The sequence below is a fragment of the Apaloderma vittatum genome, unplaced genomic scaffold (genome assembly GCF_000703405.1).
Source record: "Apaloderma vittatum isolate BGI_N311 unplaced genomic scaffold, ASM70340v1 scaffold23677, whole genome shotgun sequence".
Lineage (NCBI taxonomy): Eukaryota > Metazoa > Chordata > Aves > Trogoniformes > Trogonidae > Apaloderma > Apaloderma vittatum.
In genome coordinates, this window is record NW_009727108.1 from 1 (window position 1) to 21,491 (window position 21,491).

The following is a 21,491-nucleotide window of genomic DNA, read 5'->3' on the forward strand; positions in this document are numbered from 1 at the left end:
GATTTAACTCCATCGACCACGACTCTTTGGACTCGGTCGTCTAACAAGTTATTCACTCAGCGAAGCATATGCCCATCCAAGCCAAGAGCAGGCAGTTTCTCTAGGAGAATGCTGTGGGCAACAGTGTCAAATGCCTTACTAAAGTCAAGGTAGGCAACATCCACAGCCTTTGTTTATCCAACAATTGCGCTAATAGGCAATAGTGACAAAGTATTTTTTTTTCCTGAATGACTACTCATTACACAGCCTACAAAGCAAATGGAGACACATACTCCAGTGAAGATCTTCTTTTGGAAAAAAAGTCAAGACCCTTTCACTACTGTAGAGCAAATGCTTACTTCTGACCATGAAAGCCAAAAAGCTCTGTAAAGTCACACATTTACCACAGTATAAATATAAACCCAAGACAATAAAAGTCCTACAGAATATTACTTTAAATGGAGGCAGTATCCCAGCAAAAAGGTACAAAATGAGAAACAGATGTTGGTATCCTTATCTCCAGTACGTTCCAGGATGAAGTGGGGAGTAAGATAGGAAAGAAAAGCTTGGGGTGGGGGGAGGAACCTAAACATAAAACCAACACCCAAACTCAGGGTGAAATAACTTAATTCTGAGGCAAGAAAATACAATCTTGTGAACAAACAGTTACGTTTAGAAGCTCTTTAATTAAATGTAAAAACCTATTTAAATGCAAAGTCTAGTGATTCAGCCTGCTACACTTGTAATTCCAACTCCTCTTGAAAAACACAAAATTAACTCTTAAACTGATGGCAACACAGACTCCCTGCACAGAAGAAGTGAATGAAGATTTGGCTTGCACACATTTCTACTTTTTCAGAAGTTCTATTCCTATTTATTCCTTCCCATGCAAGTTTAGCGAACAACTCATTTGCCATGGTGATTGTTGATATTATGTTGGTGATTAAAGATTTGGATTCCACTCTATCAACTCACAAACCTTTAGAGAATAGTATTAATGGTAAATTGACGACTGAACTATGGCTGGATAACACAAGGAATACTAGTACCTGCTTGCATAAATCAAAGAATCTCCAATCCGGATGACGCTTGGAGCTATTTTTCAAGAGTATCTTTTACATCCATGCTGAGTATACTCTCTTTTCAGTTGATGTCTTAAACTGGAATGAAATAGAAAAAAAAAATGGCCATTTTGGGCTACTTGGGCTAGCTAGAGAAAACCCATCAGGGCCCCAGTTCCATTCCCAAGAGCACTTAGGAGCAAAAAAAAAAAAAAAAAAAAATCTCTTCTGCATACTGAAACAATTGGAAGCTCACGCACCTGAGCTAGATGCATGTAGTCAAGGGACTGAGAGATCCCTAAGAAGGAAACAACAGTTTAACATCTGGAAGTATGAAGCATTATGCCAGCAGTGTAGCAGCACAGCACAAACTGGACGTAGGGATTCCCAGGTACAGCTTTGACAGAGAAACAACCACCTTGGTCAGTGATCCATTAGTCATTACTAATCAAGTGTTCTGAATATTACCCTTACAAAACGCTTAAAGCCACCCTGTGCCTCAGGAAAGGTTTTTCAATCGAGGCAGCACCACTTCCAAAACAGAGGGGGGTGAGCTGTTTATTTCCCGACAGGACATAAGAGCACTGCAAGAGCGCACTCTCTCTGCAGTCAGGGCAAATTGAATTTAGCAAACTCCATTTACCTTATTAAGAGCAGAAAATCTTGTAATACCCTGTAAGGAGATAAGTAAAAATAAATAAATGAAAAGAATAAAATAAAAAAAATCCTATACTTGAGCCAATTTAAAGTTTTGCTAGATGAGCAACATTCAGTTCCAGGACTCCATGGGGACTTACACTTAAGATGAAAAAAGCCCTCTGCAAAATGCACAGGTAAAAAGCTTTTTCTTTCTCCAGATTCAATGTTTACCTAGAAGAAGGACGAGCTAATTGTGAAGTAACTACTGACAGCAATCTGCTTAAACAACACTGAAAAATTAATTCATGTTCACCACAATCCTTTTCATAAAACATCTTTAGAAAGATCCTGCTGAGCTCTACCTCATGCATCAAAAGGGTCTCTGAAATTTAAATGCATAATGAATAGTGTATTTTGCCTTGCCAATTTAAATAGCACTAATGCCTAGAGGATTATAGCCCTCACATGCTCAGATACCTCCCCCCCCACCATCCTCTCTCCTCTCATGAAATCATGAGAGCCAGAAAGCACAGGTTTTTAGTTCCTATGAGAGACAAAGAACTATAGGGGAAAAGAGAAGATGCTGTGAGCAGGTGGATCATTTGAGAAGTGTTTATTAGCCTTCTCCTTCTTTGAGGTTTGGTTGACATGACTGTTTACACCCGTAGATACTCCAGGCACCATCCTACATCTTAGGGTCTGTGTGAGCATTTCTGAGTCTTCCAAGCAAATAATGATCTTAGCACCACTCCGCAAAAGGCCCCTGTACACTTGGATGTCTCAACAGTTTCACAATGTCTGACGTACAGATGTTCATCCCATATAGCTGTTCTGAACACACTGGAGATAGAGAAGTATCTGAGCAAAGCTCTGTGTGTGGCTCATGCCACGGTGGAACACACTCTGGTCACTGAGGTGCATCATGTGATTATTGAGTGATCCTGTAAGATTCTTGACACGATCAGATGTGCCCCATCAGTTTGAATGACAACTGCGCAGTCAGGGTGGGTCCCAGGACCCTGCCTACTGTAGGTACAGTATTGGGACTAAGGCTTAGTGCCATGAGCATCTGACCTGGAAGCCTCTGATCTGGAAAACAAAAATATTAATTAATTTCCTAATCCAAAACATATTTTAGGATAAGCTGCATCAGACACTTGAAAAGACTGAAAATGGGAAAGTAGAAAGGATAAAGACTCGGTAAGGTCAGATTTGTCATTAAGCTCCGAACCTTGACTCTTTCCAGGAGACAAATAACAAAATTGTTGTATAAAGCTATAAGACCATGCTACAATCTAAGGGCACTTTCATGGCAGATTTTTTAAAGCATTAAATTTAAAGCTGCAGGGAGTGTACAGAGGAAAAATCCAACTATATCCTGCATAAATCTGAGAACACTGGCATTAAGAATATTGCAGAGCAAGTAACAAGTAAAAGTCAGCTTAATGGAGATATTTTTTGCCTTTGGGACAGCTTAGACTATCGATACCAATTTAAAGCAAAACCACTAAAGTAATGGAGGAGAAAATTCTCTCAGGTCACTAGGATCTGACCGGTAAGTAGATGGGAGAGGGACTTGAGGAGGGGACAGAGAAATTTATTCCATTTAGACACACTAGTCCTGTGGCAGATCTCTCCTTATACATGGAGGGACCCTTCTCACTGATGAAGTAGTGTTTTTTCAAGCCATTGCAAACAGCCAGAGCTGTGCAACAGGAGTTTAAATAGCTTTCATGCCTTCAGGATTACATTCCTCACAATCTCAAATGCCTCCTCACCACTCCTCTTCCACACTTTTGAGTTTGACCTCTGTATTAGTAGGTCAATGAACAGGGTTGGGAAGGAAAAGCCATCAGCGACTGCGTTTGGTCTTGGATGCCAGGCTAAGTAAAAGGGTGCCATGAAATTCCCATGTCATTTTATCAACTGAAGTGCTCATGGTTATTGGAGGAGTCTGACGTGTTGCAGGCCTTTTTCTTCTAGATACCACAAAAGCATCTGACAGGTAATCCAGAATAAAGCCACATGCATTACTCCAACAAAATTGAGAACGGAGAGTGATGGCTGCCTCAGACGTACCACATTCCCTAGACCGATTAGGGGGCTGGTTAGGTCAGTGGTTTGAGCTCGGTGCTGACAACAATGACCGACACTGAGGTCGCGGGTTCGATTCCCGCTCAGTCCCCATGTGTCGCCTGGTCTAGTCGAGAGGTGGCGTCCCTGCCCACAACAGGGAGGTTGGACTAGATGATCTCTAAGGTCCCTTCCAGCCTAGGCCATTCTATGATTACATCCAGTCAGATCTTCTACTTGTCATCCGCAGATCTGAAATGACAGTCAGCTAGCATGTTTAGCATTCCCAGGGGGCAAGTCACTCTCACATCCAAGCCAAAGATCAAAAGTTCGTCAATACAAGACAAGAACAGTGGAAATTGATGCAAAAAACCTGGGTGACAGTATCTGTCATCCCTAGTATTTCACATCATTTTGACATGACATCATAAGAGCTAACTTGAGCTTTGATAAATCTCCAGATGAAGTAGATCCTTAGGTGTTAGAAGGTTCTTTAAATCTGTGTCTGTAGCTCCTGCCATTACTGAATAAAGAAAAAAGAGGATTACATTTCTTTGTGTGTTTGTGGGGTTTTTCCTGGAATAAGGAAACACACAGATTATTTAACCAGTAAAACTCTGGACTCGTAATAAAAGAAAATAACACTACTGTAACAATTTCACCTAATGTGTCTTAGGTTCATGTATCATCTTTATGAGACAAGGTTAGTGAATCAGTCATATTGTCAACAAATACACCCAGGTCTCTCTCTTTGTTGTTCTTTCTAACCCATAAGCTTTCACTGTTTGGAGGTAGCTATAAAATCTTAATTTCTGGCTTTGTGCTTTTTGTTTCATCCCATCTCTAATGCTCAGTACTACAAAACTCTAACACAGTGTATTGGCAAAGCTTCCTACATTTGTCACATTGGCAAATTCAGCCAGTGCATGACAGTTTGTGTGTCAGGATCATTAGCAAACAGAGCCAAAACAATCTGTTTCCGGAGTTAATCTTCAACCAACCGCACTACCCTGGCCCAAAACTTTGCACTCAGCGCCATCTATTGATTCCATTCCTGTTAAGTAGAAGGTAACACCCTGGCTCACTCACCATGTAGCACTGAACTGTGTCATATGCTTTACCAGACTATTTTATTTATTTATTTTAAATGGCAGCAACACTGCATTAGGCACTAAAAATATTTAATAAAGTAGTGTTTAAATTTTCCCTCAATTTCTTATTAGCCCTATTGTGCTTTCTCACAGAAGCAAAGATGAAATACTAATACAAGTTGTCCAGATATTTATTTTTTCCATTTCTCAGGGATACCAGTACCTTAGAGATCCTGGAGCTCTTCTCCATACATCATACTAGCACTAGAGTTATTTGCTGGTTGTTTTAAAGTCCTTACTAGGATATCTGTGGCTTGGAATGCTGGTATGGTTATTTTATATTGCAAGTTAAGATTATTAAGAACTTCGGTTTCGCTTCCTTTTTCTTTGTGGAAATTTCCTTCTCTATATACCCATTCTTGATAAATATTCTTCTCTCTCCAACTTCTACAATTCAAAGTAAGGGACAGCTCTGATCTATACATGTATAATTTGGAATTATTAGGTAAAAGTTGGGCTAGTAGCAGCTTCCAAATCTTACCTCTGAAAAAGCTTTTTTCCTGACATTTTAAGCTCCATCAGTGCTGTTTTTACTACTTTTCAGGCAGTATGAGTTTAACCAACCTACGTACTCCTGTACTGCAGAATAAATGCAAACAAGCAGATTTTAATTATCAAAAGGTTTCCATGATGAATCTACACAACTATCACCAGGAAAAAAAGGTGAAGGACTTAGCATTTTAGAGTATTTTGCTGATATCCTGCACATCACCATTGTGTTACCACTGCAATCAGAAGAAACAAAACATACATTTAACGTTAATAGTACAGAGAAGATACAAAACAAAAATGCTTTTTAGTTGGGCAGATTTACTGATTTACTTCTTGATCAGTAATCTGTATTTGGGGACTCCGCATTTCCAGAGATTACTAACTTCAGAATTAAGTGTGTTCTCATCTTCATCTTTGAAGATGCATTTCATCAAGTGCAGGACAAAGCAGCGAGAGGGAACAATTCCTGTCCCCATTAAAACATTTCATAAACCAAACAGAGATAAAGTAGATAAAATAAAATGAAAATAGAAGAAAGTTATTCTTTTTTTGTGGTATCTTAGAAAAATTTTGATTAAGACCAGCTCTGCAGATATCATATGGCCCGACCTCCTGGTCCAGCAGGATTGACTCTGGTTAGTTTGGGCTACCTGGGGCCTTGTCCAGGCAGGTTTTTAAAATTTCAAAGAATGGAAAATCCAGAACTACTCTAGAGCATCTGCATTCAGTGTTCAAGCATTGTATCAGGACCAGATCAGGAAACTGTTGCACGCACCTGCTCTTGACTCAAGTGGCTGCATTTCGTCTTAATCCGAGGGGTAAACACATCTACCGGGTTGACTTTGCAGAACAGATGCTAAGAACTGCAACTCTGCTCTGCTCATCCATAGAAGACTGTACACACATGTAGGATTGACAGATTCTTACTCTCTGCTCCTCAGTCTCCTAAGAAATTTCACTGAGACAACAGGGATGATTTAGTGATCTCATGCATGATTATACAGTAAGTGGTACTTACTGCACCTTAAGTGCCTGTTATCACCTGGACAAGTAACTTCTGACAAGAGTGAGATTTCATCTAGTTGTCTTGGCTCTTCCAATTAGCCAGATGCATCCAACAGTAATCCTGAAGCGGTGGATGTAGCCCACCAGAGGATTCAGCTTTTCCTTACTGGAAAGGAGGAGCAATAAGCAAGGAATCTTTCTGCAAAGGTTTTCTCAACAGAATATACCCAATGGGATCAGCGCCCAAGTCTTCTCTGATAGAAAGGGGTAATTCTAGCACAGAGGTTATGGACTTTCATTTTAAATGCCACTTTCATCCTTTCACACGGAAGATCCTGTAACAGGAGCTCCTAAATCTTGCTTGTCTTAGGTTTAAAAATAAGTCAGTGAAGGATTTATTTGGAACCCGCTTTTAAGACAGTAAATCCACCCGTGGTTCAACTCCGCTAAGTTATTGAAGCAGGAAACAGCTTGCAGCACAGCTAAGAGGTCACAACAGAAAACCACGTCCCATCAGTGTATAAGGGGAAAGCAAGTGTATAAGGTGTCGGACGAGATCCCCTTTGCACCCACAACCCTAGTATGAGAGGCAGTGGCACAAAGGCCATTAGCAATAACACAGCAGAAAATTTCCTTGATCTCAGAGGCATGTGTATCAACAGTATGAGCATGCATATGGGCTATTTGCTGAAGTAAAAAAATTCATCCATTCCTGATTTCTTTTCATGTTCATGTGATAACCTCTCAATGAAAAAGGCTTTTTTTAATAAAGCAAACTGTTGGAGAATCTGCAATTGATAGGAAACTGAAAGCCTGCTGCTGTGCCGTATGCAATGTTCTGTGCCAAAACTTTTGCAATAACGTAACACTGAGAAGAAATGTGACCAGAGCTTTTTATGGCAATTTTGCAAGTTTAAAGTACAGATGTTCTACAATAGGTATCCTTACCCTTTCACTGAAACATACCTGTAGCCTGTGACTGTTACTTTAACCAACTATAACAGAAATATATGGTTGATTTTCTAGTAAGAATCCTTGGTTAAAAAGTTAAACACATTTTGCCCAATAGACCTCTTGCAGACACAAGCTGTCCATAGGTTTCCTTAAGTGATCTCCTACTGCCAAGAACAAATGAAGGACTTACATCATCCAAAATTGGCAATGCACCTCTAGGACTGAAACTTAAGCAATGTAGGAAGGAAGTAAACAAAACCAGTTCTAATACAAGTTAATATACTGGTTAAAAAGAAAGCCTAAAGCCATCTAGAGAAGATTTTGGGAAAGGTCAGCCACAGCACTCCTCCAGCTGTGAACCTGAGCTTCAGTAAATGGTCAGTATTGTCATTCTGCTGGACCATTTTCTCTTACAGGTGAATTAAAGTAAACCACAATCGGTACTGTGGTTTATTTACAAACCAACAAGACTAGAGCTTTTATCCCAGCTGATTAATTCACACACTCATCAGCTCACTCCTCCAAAACATTACATTTGTCAGAGCTTCAACTCCTCTCCCAGCAGGAAGGCTTGCTGCTGGCATGCGAAAGTCAGGCAGAAACCCACGTCCCTTCATGCTATTACAGCTACTAGCCCAAGGCAGTATCAGCCAAAGTCCTGGGGCAGCCCCTGGTGTTTTCTTCCATCCATTTTCTTGATATCATAGAATCATAGAATTATCTAGGACCTTTCTTTTCAGGCTTGCCTTTTTTTCTAAGGCCGCTTGCAAAATCCTTTGTGGCACCACATCCGCTTTCCGGAACACTCCAAACCCCACTCAAGATAGTCTATGTGCGAAGTACAAGATACAATCAGTGAGCTTTTCAATGGCTCTGTCATGTCTCTTATTTGGAGAATTCAGGACATAACTTTGGTTCAATCCAGGTGTTATTAAATTTATAACCAGACTATACTGGCAGCAGCCAGCAAGCAGAAAGTCAGAAGTTGAAACATTTCGCCCCCCCACACAAATATATACCCAGAGGTATGTGTTGCCTGTTGGCATTCACAGCTTAAACTTACCTTTTTGCCCACATGGGATAAAGAGGTCACACTGCTTGCAGGTACGCAGAATTTCAGCACTGCTCTTTGGCAGCCTGTTGCCATGCCTGTTCTCAGGATGCTGTCCCACAGCTGTTTCTGTGGAAAGAAACACCGCTGGACCAGCAGTCACCGTTCAGGGTCTTCTGCCTCAGTGTCCAGCAGAATGGAGTTCCAGGGAAAGCTCAGTGCAACAGCAGCACTGACATCTCTTGGAAACAGCAACAAACAGCAACTGAGCTCTATCAACATGTACTCTGTAGGTCTCTTTTTTCCACATCTAAAGTCCATGGCTGATTTTGCCTATGGACAGTGTACAAAATAGTCAATAGGACTGGGAAAAAAGATCAGGTAGATATTGGAGATTATTATCAGGGAACAAAGAGCTCAAAGGAACGAAGTGAGACTCTCAATGCATTAGAAGACGACTGGTAACAAGGATAATCATAGTTGGGCAGAATCTGTGGGAAGAATAAAGCAAAGTCATCATCTGGAAAGGAAAAGGTGGAGCCCAGGGAAACTGAAGCTCCAAGATTAATGCTACTGCACTAAATCTTGGTGTTTGCAGAGATCATATATCCTTCTGTCAGCTATGTCCCACCAACTAACTGATCTTGACAGAAAAAAAAAAAACAAAAAAAAAAACAAAACTATCCTCCTTTACGAGTGTTTCCCTTCCCACCAGTTGTCTGTTTTTCCTCCTGTGAACACTCACTAAGATTGTCCAAGTACCACAGACCTCTCCAATTCTGAATCCTTAGTCCTGTGTAACTACTGAAAATATTTCCGTTCACTTTCTTGGAATTCACATATTTACGCAAGTTCCTTCAAAAACTGAATTTCTAAAATTTTGAATTTGAGACAGTTATTAACATTTCAAAGTCATCTCAAAGGGTTAACAGAAATAAACAAAAAACACATCCAATCTTTGAGGAGGTTGAAAATCAGACAAAGATTTTGAAAGGCATTTCAGAACTACGTGGAGGGACCGAAAAAAATCATACAAAAAGTTAAGGTATCTCAAGGGAATCAGTTAGTCGGTCTCCCCTATTTAGGAATATTGCTGGGAACAACCTCCAGCTCCTGCATTCTCTCAATATCAAGAAATCAAATCCACAATTACAAAACCAACTGCCATGGTTGTTACTTTCTTCACAAACACCACAAACATTTGCAGAGGGCATCCATCCACCTTCCAAGCTCATTCTGAAGGTCTTGAGCATGAACAATTTAAAGCAGATGTTCGAAGCACACATCAAGAAATGGGATGAGGTCAGGTATTCCTTCATCCACTAAATTTCCCGTAAAAATGTACAGAAGAGTGACTGGTCTCCAAAGTTTATTAAAAATCAAAGAATAGAAAACTTTACATAAAAATATGTCAATTTTAGCTTCCACATAGTTGTCCACACAAAAAATTTAAACATGATTTTTTTAAACCTGTAGCACATAACCACAGTGATAGCCAGGCCAATTTATTTGGTTCACCATGACTGAAGTGTTACATGATACCACTTTTCAAATGAGTTTTGCTTTAAAATGGACGCCAGTATAAGACACCAACTAAAGCCTTTGAAGGCTCTTTAATGTAGTTTTATGCTCAATATTGCTAGTGTGTGAAGACTAAGCAGTACAGGCTCATGTAACAGCCCTTAAGATATTATTTATGAATCAGCTCACAATTTTTAAAACTTTTTTTTTTTTCCTTTACGTTGTGATGAGTCTGGATCATTAAGACAAACTTTTTGCAAACAGATATGCACTACTCTACTTTGGAATGTTGCCCTCTCTCCCCTCAAGGACCTGTTTGTGTTTGACAGATTCAGTAATAACATGAACTACTTCTGCTTCAAAGGCATACAGCATATTAAAAAGCTTCATGCTTGACACCTCGTTTTAATATTCAGATATCAGTTTTAAAACCTTCTGTATCTGTACACAGTATAGATGTCCTGTTAACAGGATTCTTCAGCTCTCTCTGCTCGTGGACTTATATAACTGATCTGTAGTTTTCTGTATAGCTCAAGAACTCTCATTAAAAAAAACAGGAAGTCAGAGGGCATGAGATGTGACCTACTCCCAGGACAACTGTGGCGCTTTAAAAACTCAGGGTTAGGCAGGATGTACATTTTTCAAAAAGTTAAAGACAGTGTTTGTCATGGCAATACACACTTGCATAGTATACCTGTATGCATCTGTAAATTAAGTGCCAGCCACTCATTCTGTGTACAACACTGGGCTGTGCTCTCCTGCAATACATTAAAAGATACTTCTCGTAATGCTTAGAGCAGCTGAAGTACTTTTTATATATTTGCTCTTAACAGAACTAATGCATACTGCTATACAGATTCCTTAATGGAATCAACATATTTCCTTTCTCCACATTCCTTAAGCCGGGTACCTCTGTTTAATAATTTGTTTGAACGCAAACGTTAACAGGTTACCTTACTAAAATGCATCAAAGTGTGTAGTTCACAGCTTTTTAATTTCACATCAGGGCTTGAACCAACCTTTTTCCCCCCTCCATCTCAAAAGTTTTACTTCTGGTACTACAAATGCTGGATTTGTTGTCTAGTTAAAGGAATAAAATTAAAACTCATTGGTCAGAGCAAGACAACTGATAGAGGCCAGACAATGAGCTAAAAAACACAGGGTCAAAATGCTTTGGAGCTTAATACCTTCTTAAAATCGTAAGCCAAATCGCACTTTCATTGTGAATCAAGAAGCCTCAAATATTACCATATGTCATGTTTGTAACACTGCTCAGACAACCTGCCAAAACTATGAACCCAACTTAGATAATGCAACCTGGGAAAGGATCTGTAAATTAAAAAACCTCTTCCCCTTAAATATAACTTATGTGACAATATGAAATTAAATTAAAAATTCCAAGTTATTGCACAAATTATACTTCCAATATTTACAGAGCAAAAAATTCAGAACTTTGAAACAAAAAGAGGAGAGCAGCAAATTTACTTTTATGAACTCCCAACTTGCTTTGCTGCAAAGAAAAAAAAATAATAATTCCAAGGGGCTGAAGTCTTCTTCACTTCCAAAATAAAAGAAAACAGAACCCACAAAGGAACAGATGTAGCCACAGCAAAAAAGCCACAGCATTTGTAAATGTCCTTGCAGTTCTACTGTCAGAGCTGCTTCGGCACTGTATGAACCGTTGTGGGAAGGCAGAAAACAAACTTCCACATTTAATAAGGCTTCACAGATAAGCACAACTACTTCTTGAAGATGGACTGGACCACCACACAAAGAAACATGCAAAGAAGTCAGCTGCAGATATTTGGCAACACCAATAAAACGATGTGCTGGACGCTGGTCTCCATCCCACAAGTCGAGTGGCACTCACTCAGTTTGTCTGAACAGGGAAGGTCATTTTTGGCATCTACCATTATCTGCTCAGACTAATAGGCAAGCTGTCTCTGTGTTTTTTTCTTCTCCATATATTACGATTGTACTGATGGTGTCCTCGGTTACCAACCGGTTGCCTCATGCCTCCACCGCTGACAGGGCTGTAGCTGTTGCCTTGGTTATGAGTTCCTTTCATGGAAAATTTCATCCCATTGTGCTGCTAAAAGAACACAAGATAAGCACTCAGTTTAGGCATACAAACAACTGAAACAAAGCACATATTATCAGTGGTATTTCCTCAACATACAAGCCATTCCCACAGAACATCGCTTGAAACAACTGGTCTTTTCATGCTTGCCTAATTTTAGCTGTGCAAGTCCGATGGCATTAACAGTTTAACAAGTGTTTTCTGAAGTAAATGAAATGGTGTATGTTTCAAAGCATCCTTAAAATCCTGGGATTTCAGCATGAAATACACTCACTATGCACTATTCTTATAAAAACAGAGACCTTCCACATGAAATACCAACTGTGACAGTTGTGTCTGTACTGGAGGATCTTAAAGAGAGCATGACCAAGTGAGATACTCAATAAGACTTTGAGAAACGTCACAGATAAATATAAGGGCATGATCATATACACACAGATCACAAGTCTGCCCTGCCCATCATCTCACTCAGCTACAGGTGAACTAGCTACAGCTTGTAAATCCTACTGGCTACACGGCTCCTAGACCATACCCCTCACACCCAGACCAAGGCAAAACCCTTAAATGATCAGGAACATCGCATGACACTTTCTTTGGGGGAAATCTCCAAAAACTTGGAACAGAAACTGGCTAAAAAGTTTAGTGGCAGCCTGACTAACTCTACCATACCATAAGGTACTACGGGCAGCCCCGTCACTTAAATGCATACAGTATGTCAGTTTAATGTGTATGTGCTTAAAATAGGTAGGAGAGTTTCAAAAGATGAAATTGAAACAGGCTTCCAAAATACTGGTAACTTCAGTGTAAGCAATCTCTTCTGATGTCTGACAGCAATAACTTTAAGACAACTGTCTGCCTTGAGCAAAACCTAATACATCATTTTGTCTACTGGAAGTGGTTAAACATGAACACCACAAAGCTAACTATTTGAGGCAATTGCTTGAATGTGAAGTCTCTGCAGCTACTTTAGTAACCTCTATTTCCAAACAAGTCCAGAGTAGGAAGAAATACGAGAACACTAAGCCATCATTACAACTGTATGCACAAAATCAAAACAGTTACTGAAGGCAAAATTCCAGAAGCAACATGTTATTGCCAAGTTGTAATTATAAGACACACTGAGCATACAGGGAAAAAAATGGTGAAGACTAAGTATTGAGGAATAAATAATTAACTGCAAGGTGGTTAAAAAAAAACCACCTTAATTTGTGAAGTGCATATTGCAGCAACTTAATCAACCTTCAACATGCAATTTCTAGGCTCCCAAGACAGATACGTTGAGCGCTGTCCTCAGACTATCAATGGTAAAATATTCAAGGACAAACAGAAAAAGAATGCAGGCTGATAATCCCTCACTCTTAAGAGACATAATTGTCCAAACGTTATTTATTGATCTATGTTGCTAAAACATCTACTAGAAGCTATTTATGAAAGTCAACAACAGGAAACTAAAAAAAAAAAAATCTCAAATATGTTTTATATATTTGGCAAGTTGTCATTCAAGCAAACACACCATCTTGTCACACTCTTGCACAGCCAAGTTTTCTAGTTCTGTAAGTGTACATCTAAATTATAGAAGCAAACAATTAAGGATCTACACTAAATGAGGTCCTAATAATAAAAATGATCCTCCAGCAGTCAAAACACTAAAACCAGCCAGTCACTACAATTATCCTCAACTATATGCTGACAAAAAAAAACAAAGGAAAACTTTAGTTTTGCGAATGTACAACCAGAAAAACTCTGATCATGGAGCATGCAAAGTTTCAGCAAGCCTATCCTCTTCAGCTGGAAACATGAAAAATCTGGCAACTTCATTCCCAGTTTGATGATCCAGAAAAAAATTTACTGGCAGTGGGAAGGCAGCTCACCACAAGATCAGACAGGCACCACAGCAAGTACAGCAATTAAATCTATCTACCTACATCCTAAAAGAAGGTCAATCAAAAGGTAATCAAACTTCCAAAGAACGATCAACACACCAGTCAAAAAGTGATCTCTAGCTTGTCGTGAAGCATTTTGCCTTTTTTTTTTTTAGGCCATCAGGATAAAGACTGGCAAACTATGAAAGTAGACTCTGAATCCATCTGTCTTACGATTCATCAGTTGAGAGCAGATATTTAAGGAAGTTGACTCAAGGACCTCTTAAGTCAGAGATGATGCCTTTACATTTACTTGTTCTCAAGCAGATAGTTTGCAAGTTTGTTCAGATTCTTGAAACCATAAGCTTCTAAGCATCCCGTGTCCTGTCCTGTTGCATTTCACAGCTTAAATGGGCATCGTGTTTGACTTGAACCCACCTTCTGATAATTATCCAGTTCTTGGAGCAATTAATTTCTTGTCATTCTGCTCTCTGACTTTTCCACATACTGCTGATGACCACATAGACCTGGATCATATACTCCCTCATTTTCCTCCCCAGGTTTGAGTGTCTGACCACTTTTACCATCCCTCCTTGTTCTTCTTCCATTTGTATTCTAACTTTCTTCTGATGTAAGAGATAAAATTGTACTCACTGATGGTGGGGGATATGCATGGATTTTTACATGTAGTTATATGAAGTTTAGGAATAATGAAATTAAAACTTCATGTAATGTCTGAAATCTGGTTTGACACTCAATACTTTCTTAATTTCCTACGGAGAATTATCAAAGTAGATTTCTAAAAAATGTTAAGAACTCATCTTTGCAAGAAAACGTCACCCCAGAGCCTACCAACTCTCTATCAAGCTTAAAGTATCTTTCCTCTTGATACATCGTCTTGAAAGGTCCCTGTGCAGCCCTTCTCGGTTGGCTCTTAAAGAGCTTAACAACATGAGAGCAAGCTTCGCCACGCTTCGCCCATTGCCTTTCAGATGTTAAGACAGCACAAGGCCCAGCCCAAACTCCTGCAGGGCTCTCCTGGTGAACTCCACTTACTACAAAAATAGAATCTTTGTTTCTCATCTTCTCACTAGTGAATTGTTTACAAGAGGACACACATCCTTCATTTGGTTTCTATCAGAACCGTTGGAAAAAAAGAGATTTACTTTATTTCTTTTGGAAATCTCAGGAGGCTGTATCAAACAGCTTTTCTCTTGACCACTCACTTCTGGACAGTCACATGCCCAGGACTCTCATAATCACAGAGAAAGGGCATATCTGTAAGCAGATCACGACTGGAAAGAGATCAGACAATCAAAAAAGAAAGCCCTTCACCTTCGATATGACAGACAAATCTTTTCTGACTTCTTTAGATCTATTTCTGTTGATAGAATCATCTCCCCTCCCATCACAAGCCTACTGATTCAACAAGTGAATGATAGAAATGGTTTGGGAGATTTTTTTTTTGACAGATCGGTTCAATTTGATCCTCTGCAAATAAAAGGTGTTAGACCTGGAGGTTAAACTTAAAAATTGCATTTAAGACAAGCCAGGGAGGAAAGGGAGAATTCTTCTATCACATATCACGTTAAAAAAGATGTCCAAATATTTTACAAATATTTATTAAAAAGACATTCCTGGCCTTCACCCCAGAAATCTTGTGGAAATTGAAATACCAGGTAATTACTTGTACGGAAACTAAACTTTAATTCATAAATACTGGTGAATTTACTATACAAAACTGCTGACAGTCAAAGATTGTCATTCAGAAAGAAAATCTACAGCCAAAATCACCTACATTTTGAAATAACACAAGTAACATAACACAGCTCAAGTCTAAACATAGAATCATTTCAAAAACTGTTTATGTTTTGTTTGTTGTGTTTTTCTCCTGTTAGCATCTCTGCAATAAAGAGAAAAAAAGCAGAGAAGTGTTAGCAATGAAAATGAAGTATGAGCACTCTAAAAGAAAAGAGATTATACATACAGTGCTCAAAACTAATTGGTAAGGACGTACAAAGCTAAAGTTTTGAAAAGACATAAGACAGGTATTTACTATTTTGTTGTTTAGACTACAGGCTTAATGGTCATTTTTGAATCTTGTGTGCAGTTGATCGAAATGGTAATCAAACTCATACATCTCAAAATCATTCCATGTGAAATACTGCAGGGTATTACTCAGAACTTTGATGCACCATTAATTTTTCAATTTGTTCCTTAAATAACTTAATACACATCCTGAAAATAATTCACAAAGTTCTTTACAATTTCTCACTATATTTCCAATTTCTCTATTTTAGACTTGTAGTGGAAAAAAAATAAAAAAAAAAGCCAACAAAAAAGTCAAACAAAAGAACCCTTTTTAAAAGGATTTATGTTCACTTTTCAACTTTCTGAGCATACAAATATCTGGAAATATACTAAAAAATGCATCCTGCATATAATTAAATTTTAACTTTTTGTTCTTTATGAAATAAATTCATTGTTTTGCAGAGAAACAATGGACAATGACCTAACCAATGGTTTAGTCACTACTGCACTAGCAATGGCTCAACCTAGCCACATTACGTGAGACCAGTTAACAGGATTCTGCAAGATCTTTGCACCAGGTACCTGGGTGTACTGTTAACCTGGTAAAATAAGTGATCTAGATTTGGAAGCTGAAGTATAAGAAAAATCAAAATAAGTTTTTACTGAACTTGTTTAGAACTGGTCCCCTCCTTTCAGGCCCCTTATTTGGGCCTACTGGCTACTTTTAAGCTACAACTGACAAGATCTTGAGCCCTGAATAAATTTTATAATATGAACCAAAACTCATTTCTGCTCCCATTAAAAGGAGAAAATAGCATTTATGCAACCAGCTGCGAAGGCAGCAAAGAAAAAAAAAATCAACAGGGAGACTAGAAACAGCTTAAGATCCAAGAATAATTTTAGAGATTTCTTATCTTCTAACACTAGAGAACCAAAAGGCTCAAAGCCACAAGCGAGGAGGTTATATCAGTCCTTCATATCTTATTCTACTTTGTGCAGTAGCTCTGCCAGCAGCCTGTAACAAAGAGAAGCTTTTGCTTCTCTTCACCTTCCACACCAGGTTAGGCAACTGTTAGTATGACCAGTTCAAAGATAAAGGAGCATTTGAGAGATCAGAAGGCCTAGTCCACAGAATGAGTAACTGACAGCAGAGACCACCATTCTAATCCAAGCATAATTTGAACTACCTTATGGTAAAGCAAAATCTCACACAAAAATAACCTTTTTGATCTTGCCACCAGTTAAGTAGCAAAAATGAGAGGCGAGAGTCAAAACAACACTGCCAGAAGTCAGAACTCACACCACAACTTTGCTGATGTTGTGACATGGGCCATACTTGTCATTAAGGAGAACAAGAGGTAACAGCTTCTCTATCATATAAAACGGACAATTTTAAACCTTGAAAAGAAATCTCATCTCACTAAGATTTCTCACCTTTTTATTTGGAACAAAAAAAAAAGTATTATTACAGCAAGTAGTCCCAAACCACTTTCCAAATGATGAGCTGATATCAAGACGCTACATGTGAAAAAGTCATTAGAGAAAATGCATATGTGAATATTCAAGTCACTCTCAGTTTAATTTGGGAACAACAATCTGATTACAGTGACATTGGAAAATAAAGGTGTATTATGCAAACAAAAATCAGATATTACTTCTACATTTCCATAAGCCTATCTTTTTTTTTATGATGAGGTTATTGACGTTCCTAAAAGCTACTATTTAGACTTTGTGTCTTTCCTGCAACTCAAAAAGCACCCACAAAGCAACCACCAAGGTGGCCAGAGACTTTCATACAGTCATATGAAAGTCTATACTGGATGTTTATATGGAGACCTCTGGAGATCATAATACAATCTTCTGCTGTAAGCAGCGTTAGATGTGGTTATCCAGGGTCTAGCTGAGCTGAGTCAGATTCCATACACAGAAGTGTATCACTGCATAATGACTGTCCATACAAATATATGACAATCTAAGAATAAAAGTATCTTGAATAGTTTTCAGCTGAACAGTCTCTGAAACTCAAATGCAGGTTCTCTCTGCAGGGTTTTTTTTTCCATTCTTTAGGAAAGGAAACAAAGCATCATCTTTTCCTAATTTTGTAGGTATTAAATCAAAAACCAAACACCGTTCGGTCATACACAGAAGAAAGTGTTTCCAAAGGAGACAGTAGTATCCTCCTTCCTTTGCCTAAGAAAATGCATGAGACCAAAAATGTATTCTGCCCTAAATGAGAAAGATCTAAATACAAGATAAGAAAAATGCTATTAGGTTGGACTGAAGAAACCTTCAGCACCTAAACAGCTTAAAAATGCTATTGAAGAAACAAGTTAGGTCACGTCCAAATGGATAACACACTAAAAACTAATTAAAGCATTGCACCAAGGAAATGTATCTTTCAAAATGAACTACACTTAAGTGTTTGAACTAATCTAAAAAAAATGCATTTTACACTCAAGCCCTTGACCAACATTGCTTTTTCTTCCAATGCTGCTAACTTTTGAGGAAATCATTTCAGATAGTCGCAGTATCAGCATTACTAGCAAGACAAAGCAACACCATTAACAACTGTTTGGAAGAATAGGAAACTCTGAAGCAACGTATTTTAGACAGTGAAAATTAGCCAAAGAAGCCATATAAACAAAAAGTTTTTAAGTGTAAGTGTCTGGCCTTACATAGGCAAACACAAAAAAAAAATCTGAAAAAAAACCCCAAAAACTTACTTCCACAAGTTCTTCTAAGAGTATTTTAGACTGTGGCATTTCAGCAGTGACACTAAGGTTTCATCTCCTAGTTGTCTCCTGTGCTTCACAATTGAGCCAATGAATGTTGCTATGAAATTTTCAATGAACACATACATGAACACACATCATTGATCTAAAAGGTCTTTGGTGGAGGTTTTCTTAGAGACACACTGGAAGTCAGTGCAGCAGCAGGAGTGGTGCTTAATGGCTTTAAATACTTTTGGATTAAGAGACCACTTTTCCGGGGAAAAAAAAGCCCAAGCAACTTAGAAAGTAAAAGAGTTCTTCTGATGCAAGCAATGTGAAGTTTCTTGTCTTCATTGGTGACAAAGTGACCTGCAATCCACAAATGAACTGAACTTATTTCATCTCAAAATAACAAGGAGAGTTCTCCTTCTCCATGGAAAGTCACCAAGCAACTTCTGGCCCCTCCATTCACCTGGACATACATGCCAGTAACTCTCCTTTTCTGCTTATTCCAGTGGGCAGCACTGCTTCATAAACTGTTCTGCTCCCTCAAATGAAATTTCAAACTGCTTGCCAGCAAAGTAGAATTATCAACTTGGAAAAATGATGATGAATATTCCGGAAAAGCACACAGACCTCTATCAGAAGCTTAATTAGTCCCTGAACAAGCTGGAAATCCTCCAATTAATTATGCAGTATGTAAATAGAATTGGTAATCACACCAAAGGTGTTTTAAAAAAGAAAGTATTAGGAAGCTCTAATGGCAGAAAATTTGGTTGAAAATACAGTTGGTGCTCCTGATATTGGCACCTTCTGCTTTTGAGGACAGTACTGGACACCTAGGTACAGCCTCCAAGCCAAACTGACGCAGAGAAAGTTGCCAGGAAAAAGGCTGAAGACATCACGCAGACAAACGAATCCCTTCCAAAGAATCGCCATAGAATCATCATGATCTGATGATCAAAGAGCTTTTTAATATGAAAGAACACTTGCTGTTAAGAAAAAAGGCCTGCACATGTTCAAATCTGTCAGGATAGGAGTCCTCTGAGCTAGTAAAAAGCACTCATTTAAAGTCATAAACTAGCATGGTCTTAAGCTACATCAACGGCAAAAGGAAAGCCATCAACCCAAGCTAGCTCAGTCATGCTTCAGAAAACTGCACATGAAAAGGAGACATTTACAGAATTCTGGTGTCCTGGTCTGAGCTATAACAGAACCAATTCTATGTTTGGTGATTTTACTTTTCAGCTAAGTCTCTTTTAAATGATTTCACTTTTTGAAGTTAACAGCATAATTTTTCAGAGAGCATCTGCTTCTAGAAATGACAGCACTTGATGTTTGTCGTTACTACCAAGGATTGCTATGCAAAAAGGCTCTTGCTCATACTTGCTCCTATAGGTCACTGCTAAATCCTGTGTGCCACACATCCTAAGGGGTGCCTTAAGTCAAAGGGGCGTAAGTAAAAAGGTCACACTTGCAGGAAGGAGCGGACAGGGCAGGTGACCCAAACCTGACCAGCACAAGTATTCCTTTCCATATACCTCATAGTCAGTATAAAGCTGAGGGATCATAAGCATTGAGATCTGTACTTCTATGGCCAAAATCCAAGAAGGACTGACTGTTCTTCTGCCCTCAGTCCCAATCTCTGCATTCCTAAATCCAGATCCCGCCTGAGACTTCCCCAGGGCCTGCCCTGCTGCAGCAGTGGTGATAATCAGAGAAGTTCAATATTGGTTTTGTGTATATTTGTATGCATTTTGTTATTTTAATATTATCTTTTTTTGTTGTTTCATTAAAGCTGTTTTAGTGGGTTTTTCAACCTGCAAGCCTCTCTCCCTTACTCTCTCTCCCTTACTCTCTTTCTCTTCTTCTGGGAAGGGAGAGGGGTCAATAGGAGCATTTGTCATTCATTTAATGGCCAGCCTGGCCTCAACTTGTGACATCTGGATAGAATTATTCCATTTCTTACTTCTGATTTGGTCATAAATCCTTATCAAAAAAGAACACTTATACTTCATAATACATAAGCTTTTAGCACATTCAGTGCAGAAAAATCACGATCCCATTTCTGCACTGTAGATACCAAGAAATTTCTGTTTTAACATGAATCTCAGAGACAAATTTTTGTCAAGCAAAAGCCACAGCAAAATTCCCAATTTTAAACATCTAAGTACTATACAAATTACTAAAAGAACAGTTAACAAGTATTGGAAAGGACAGCTGAGTAATAGAAATGCGGAAAAAGGGCTACAAAGCAGTCGTTTTCCAAGACTCAGAATTCCAAAAGAGATTCAAAAATCGTACAACCTCACTGCCTCTTCACAACAACTGAGGCAAAAACTCTGGATGGCAACTTGGTTTGTACCAACAACCGCATGCCTCAAAACTGGCTTCTTTCTTTGTGTAATTTTTATGAAGTTAAGCTCCATGGCACCTCTTCAGAAAAGCAGATTTGTTAATAAGAGAAACATACTATACTAAATTTGTAATTTAGATGAAGTTTAACTTAAAATACCTTTGCAGTTTAATTTTAAACAAATTTGGAAAGTTTCAGACTGTATGCTACCATGTGAATACTGAATTGCAGACACTAAAATGGCAAGATATTGTTTGATTAGCTTCTCATTAAGAGAAAACAATTTCTGGACAGATAAGCTGGTTTTGCCTAGGTAAGATTCAGCAGCAGGGGAGGGCAGGTAAACGGGGGAAGAGGTGTGGAGGAATCTGTGTAATCACTTCAAAAATTAAAACAAAAGGCAAACCTCCAGATACAAGTGAGGCTTGGTAGTTGACTGAGGACTGCAGAGTTAACTGGGAAGCACACAGCATAACAGCTTTCAAAGATGGTGCCCCTTCTATGTTAATCTGCTTACAGGGAAAG

The 21,491-nt window shown here is 38.7% G+C and overlaps 1 protein-coding gene across 2 annotated transcripts in view; it reads right to left on the bottom strand.

Moving 5' to 3' along the window:
• Nucleotides 1-9,760: 9,760 nt before the first annotated feature.
• The window catches only part of PAPD7 (PAP associated domain containing 7), a 46,947-nt gene continuing 35,216 nt past the window's right edge, over nt 9,761-21,491 (bottom strand). The window contains exon 10 of one of the 2 annotated variants that reach the window (XM_009873568.1): nt 9,761-12,018. In XM_009873568.1, the coding sequence (XP_009871870.1) occupies nt 11,839-12,018 (180 nt within the window). In that variant the 3' untranslated portion in view covers nt 9,761-11,838. The remainder of the gene's footprint in view (nt 12,019-21,491) is intronic. The other variant, XM_009873567.1, reaches the window with a different exon arrangement.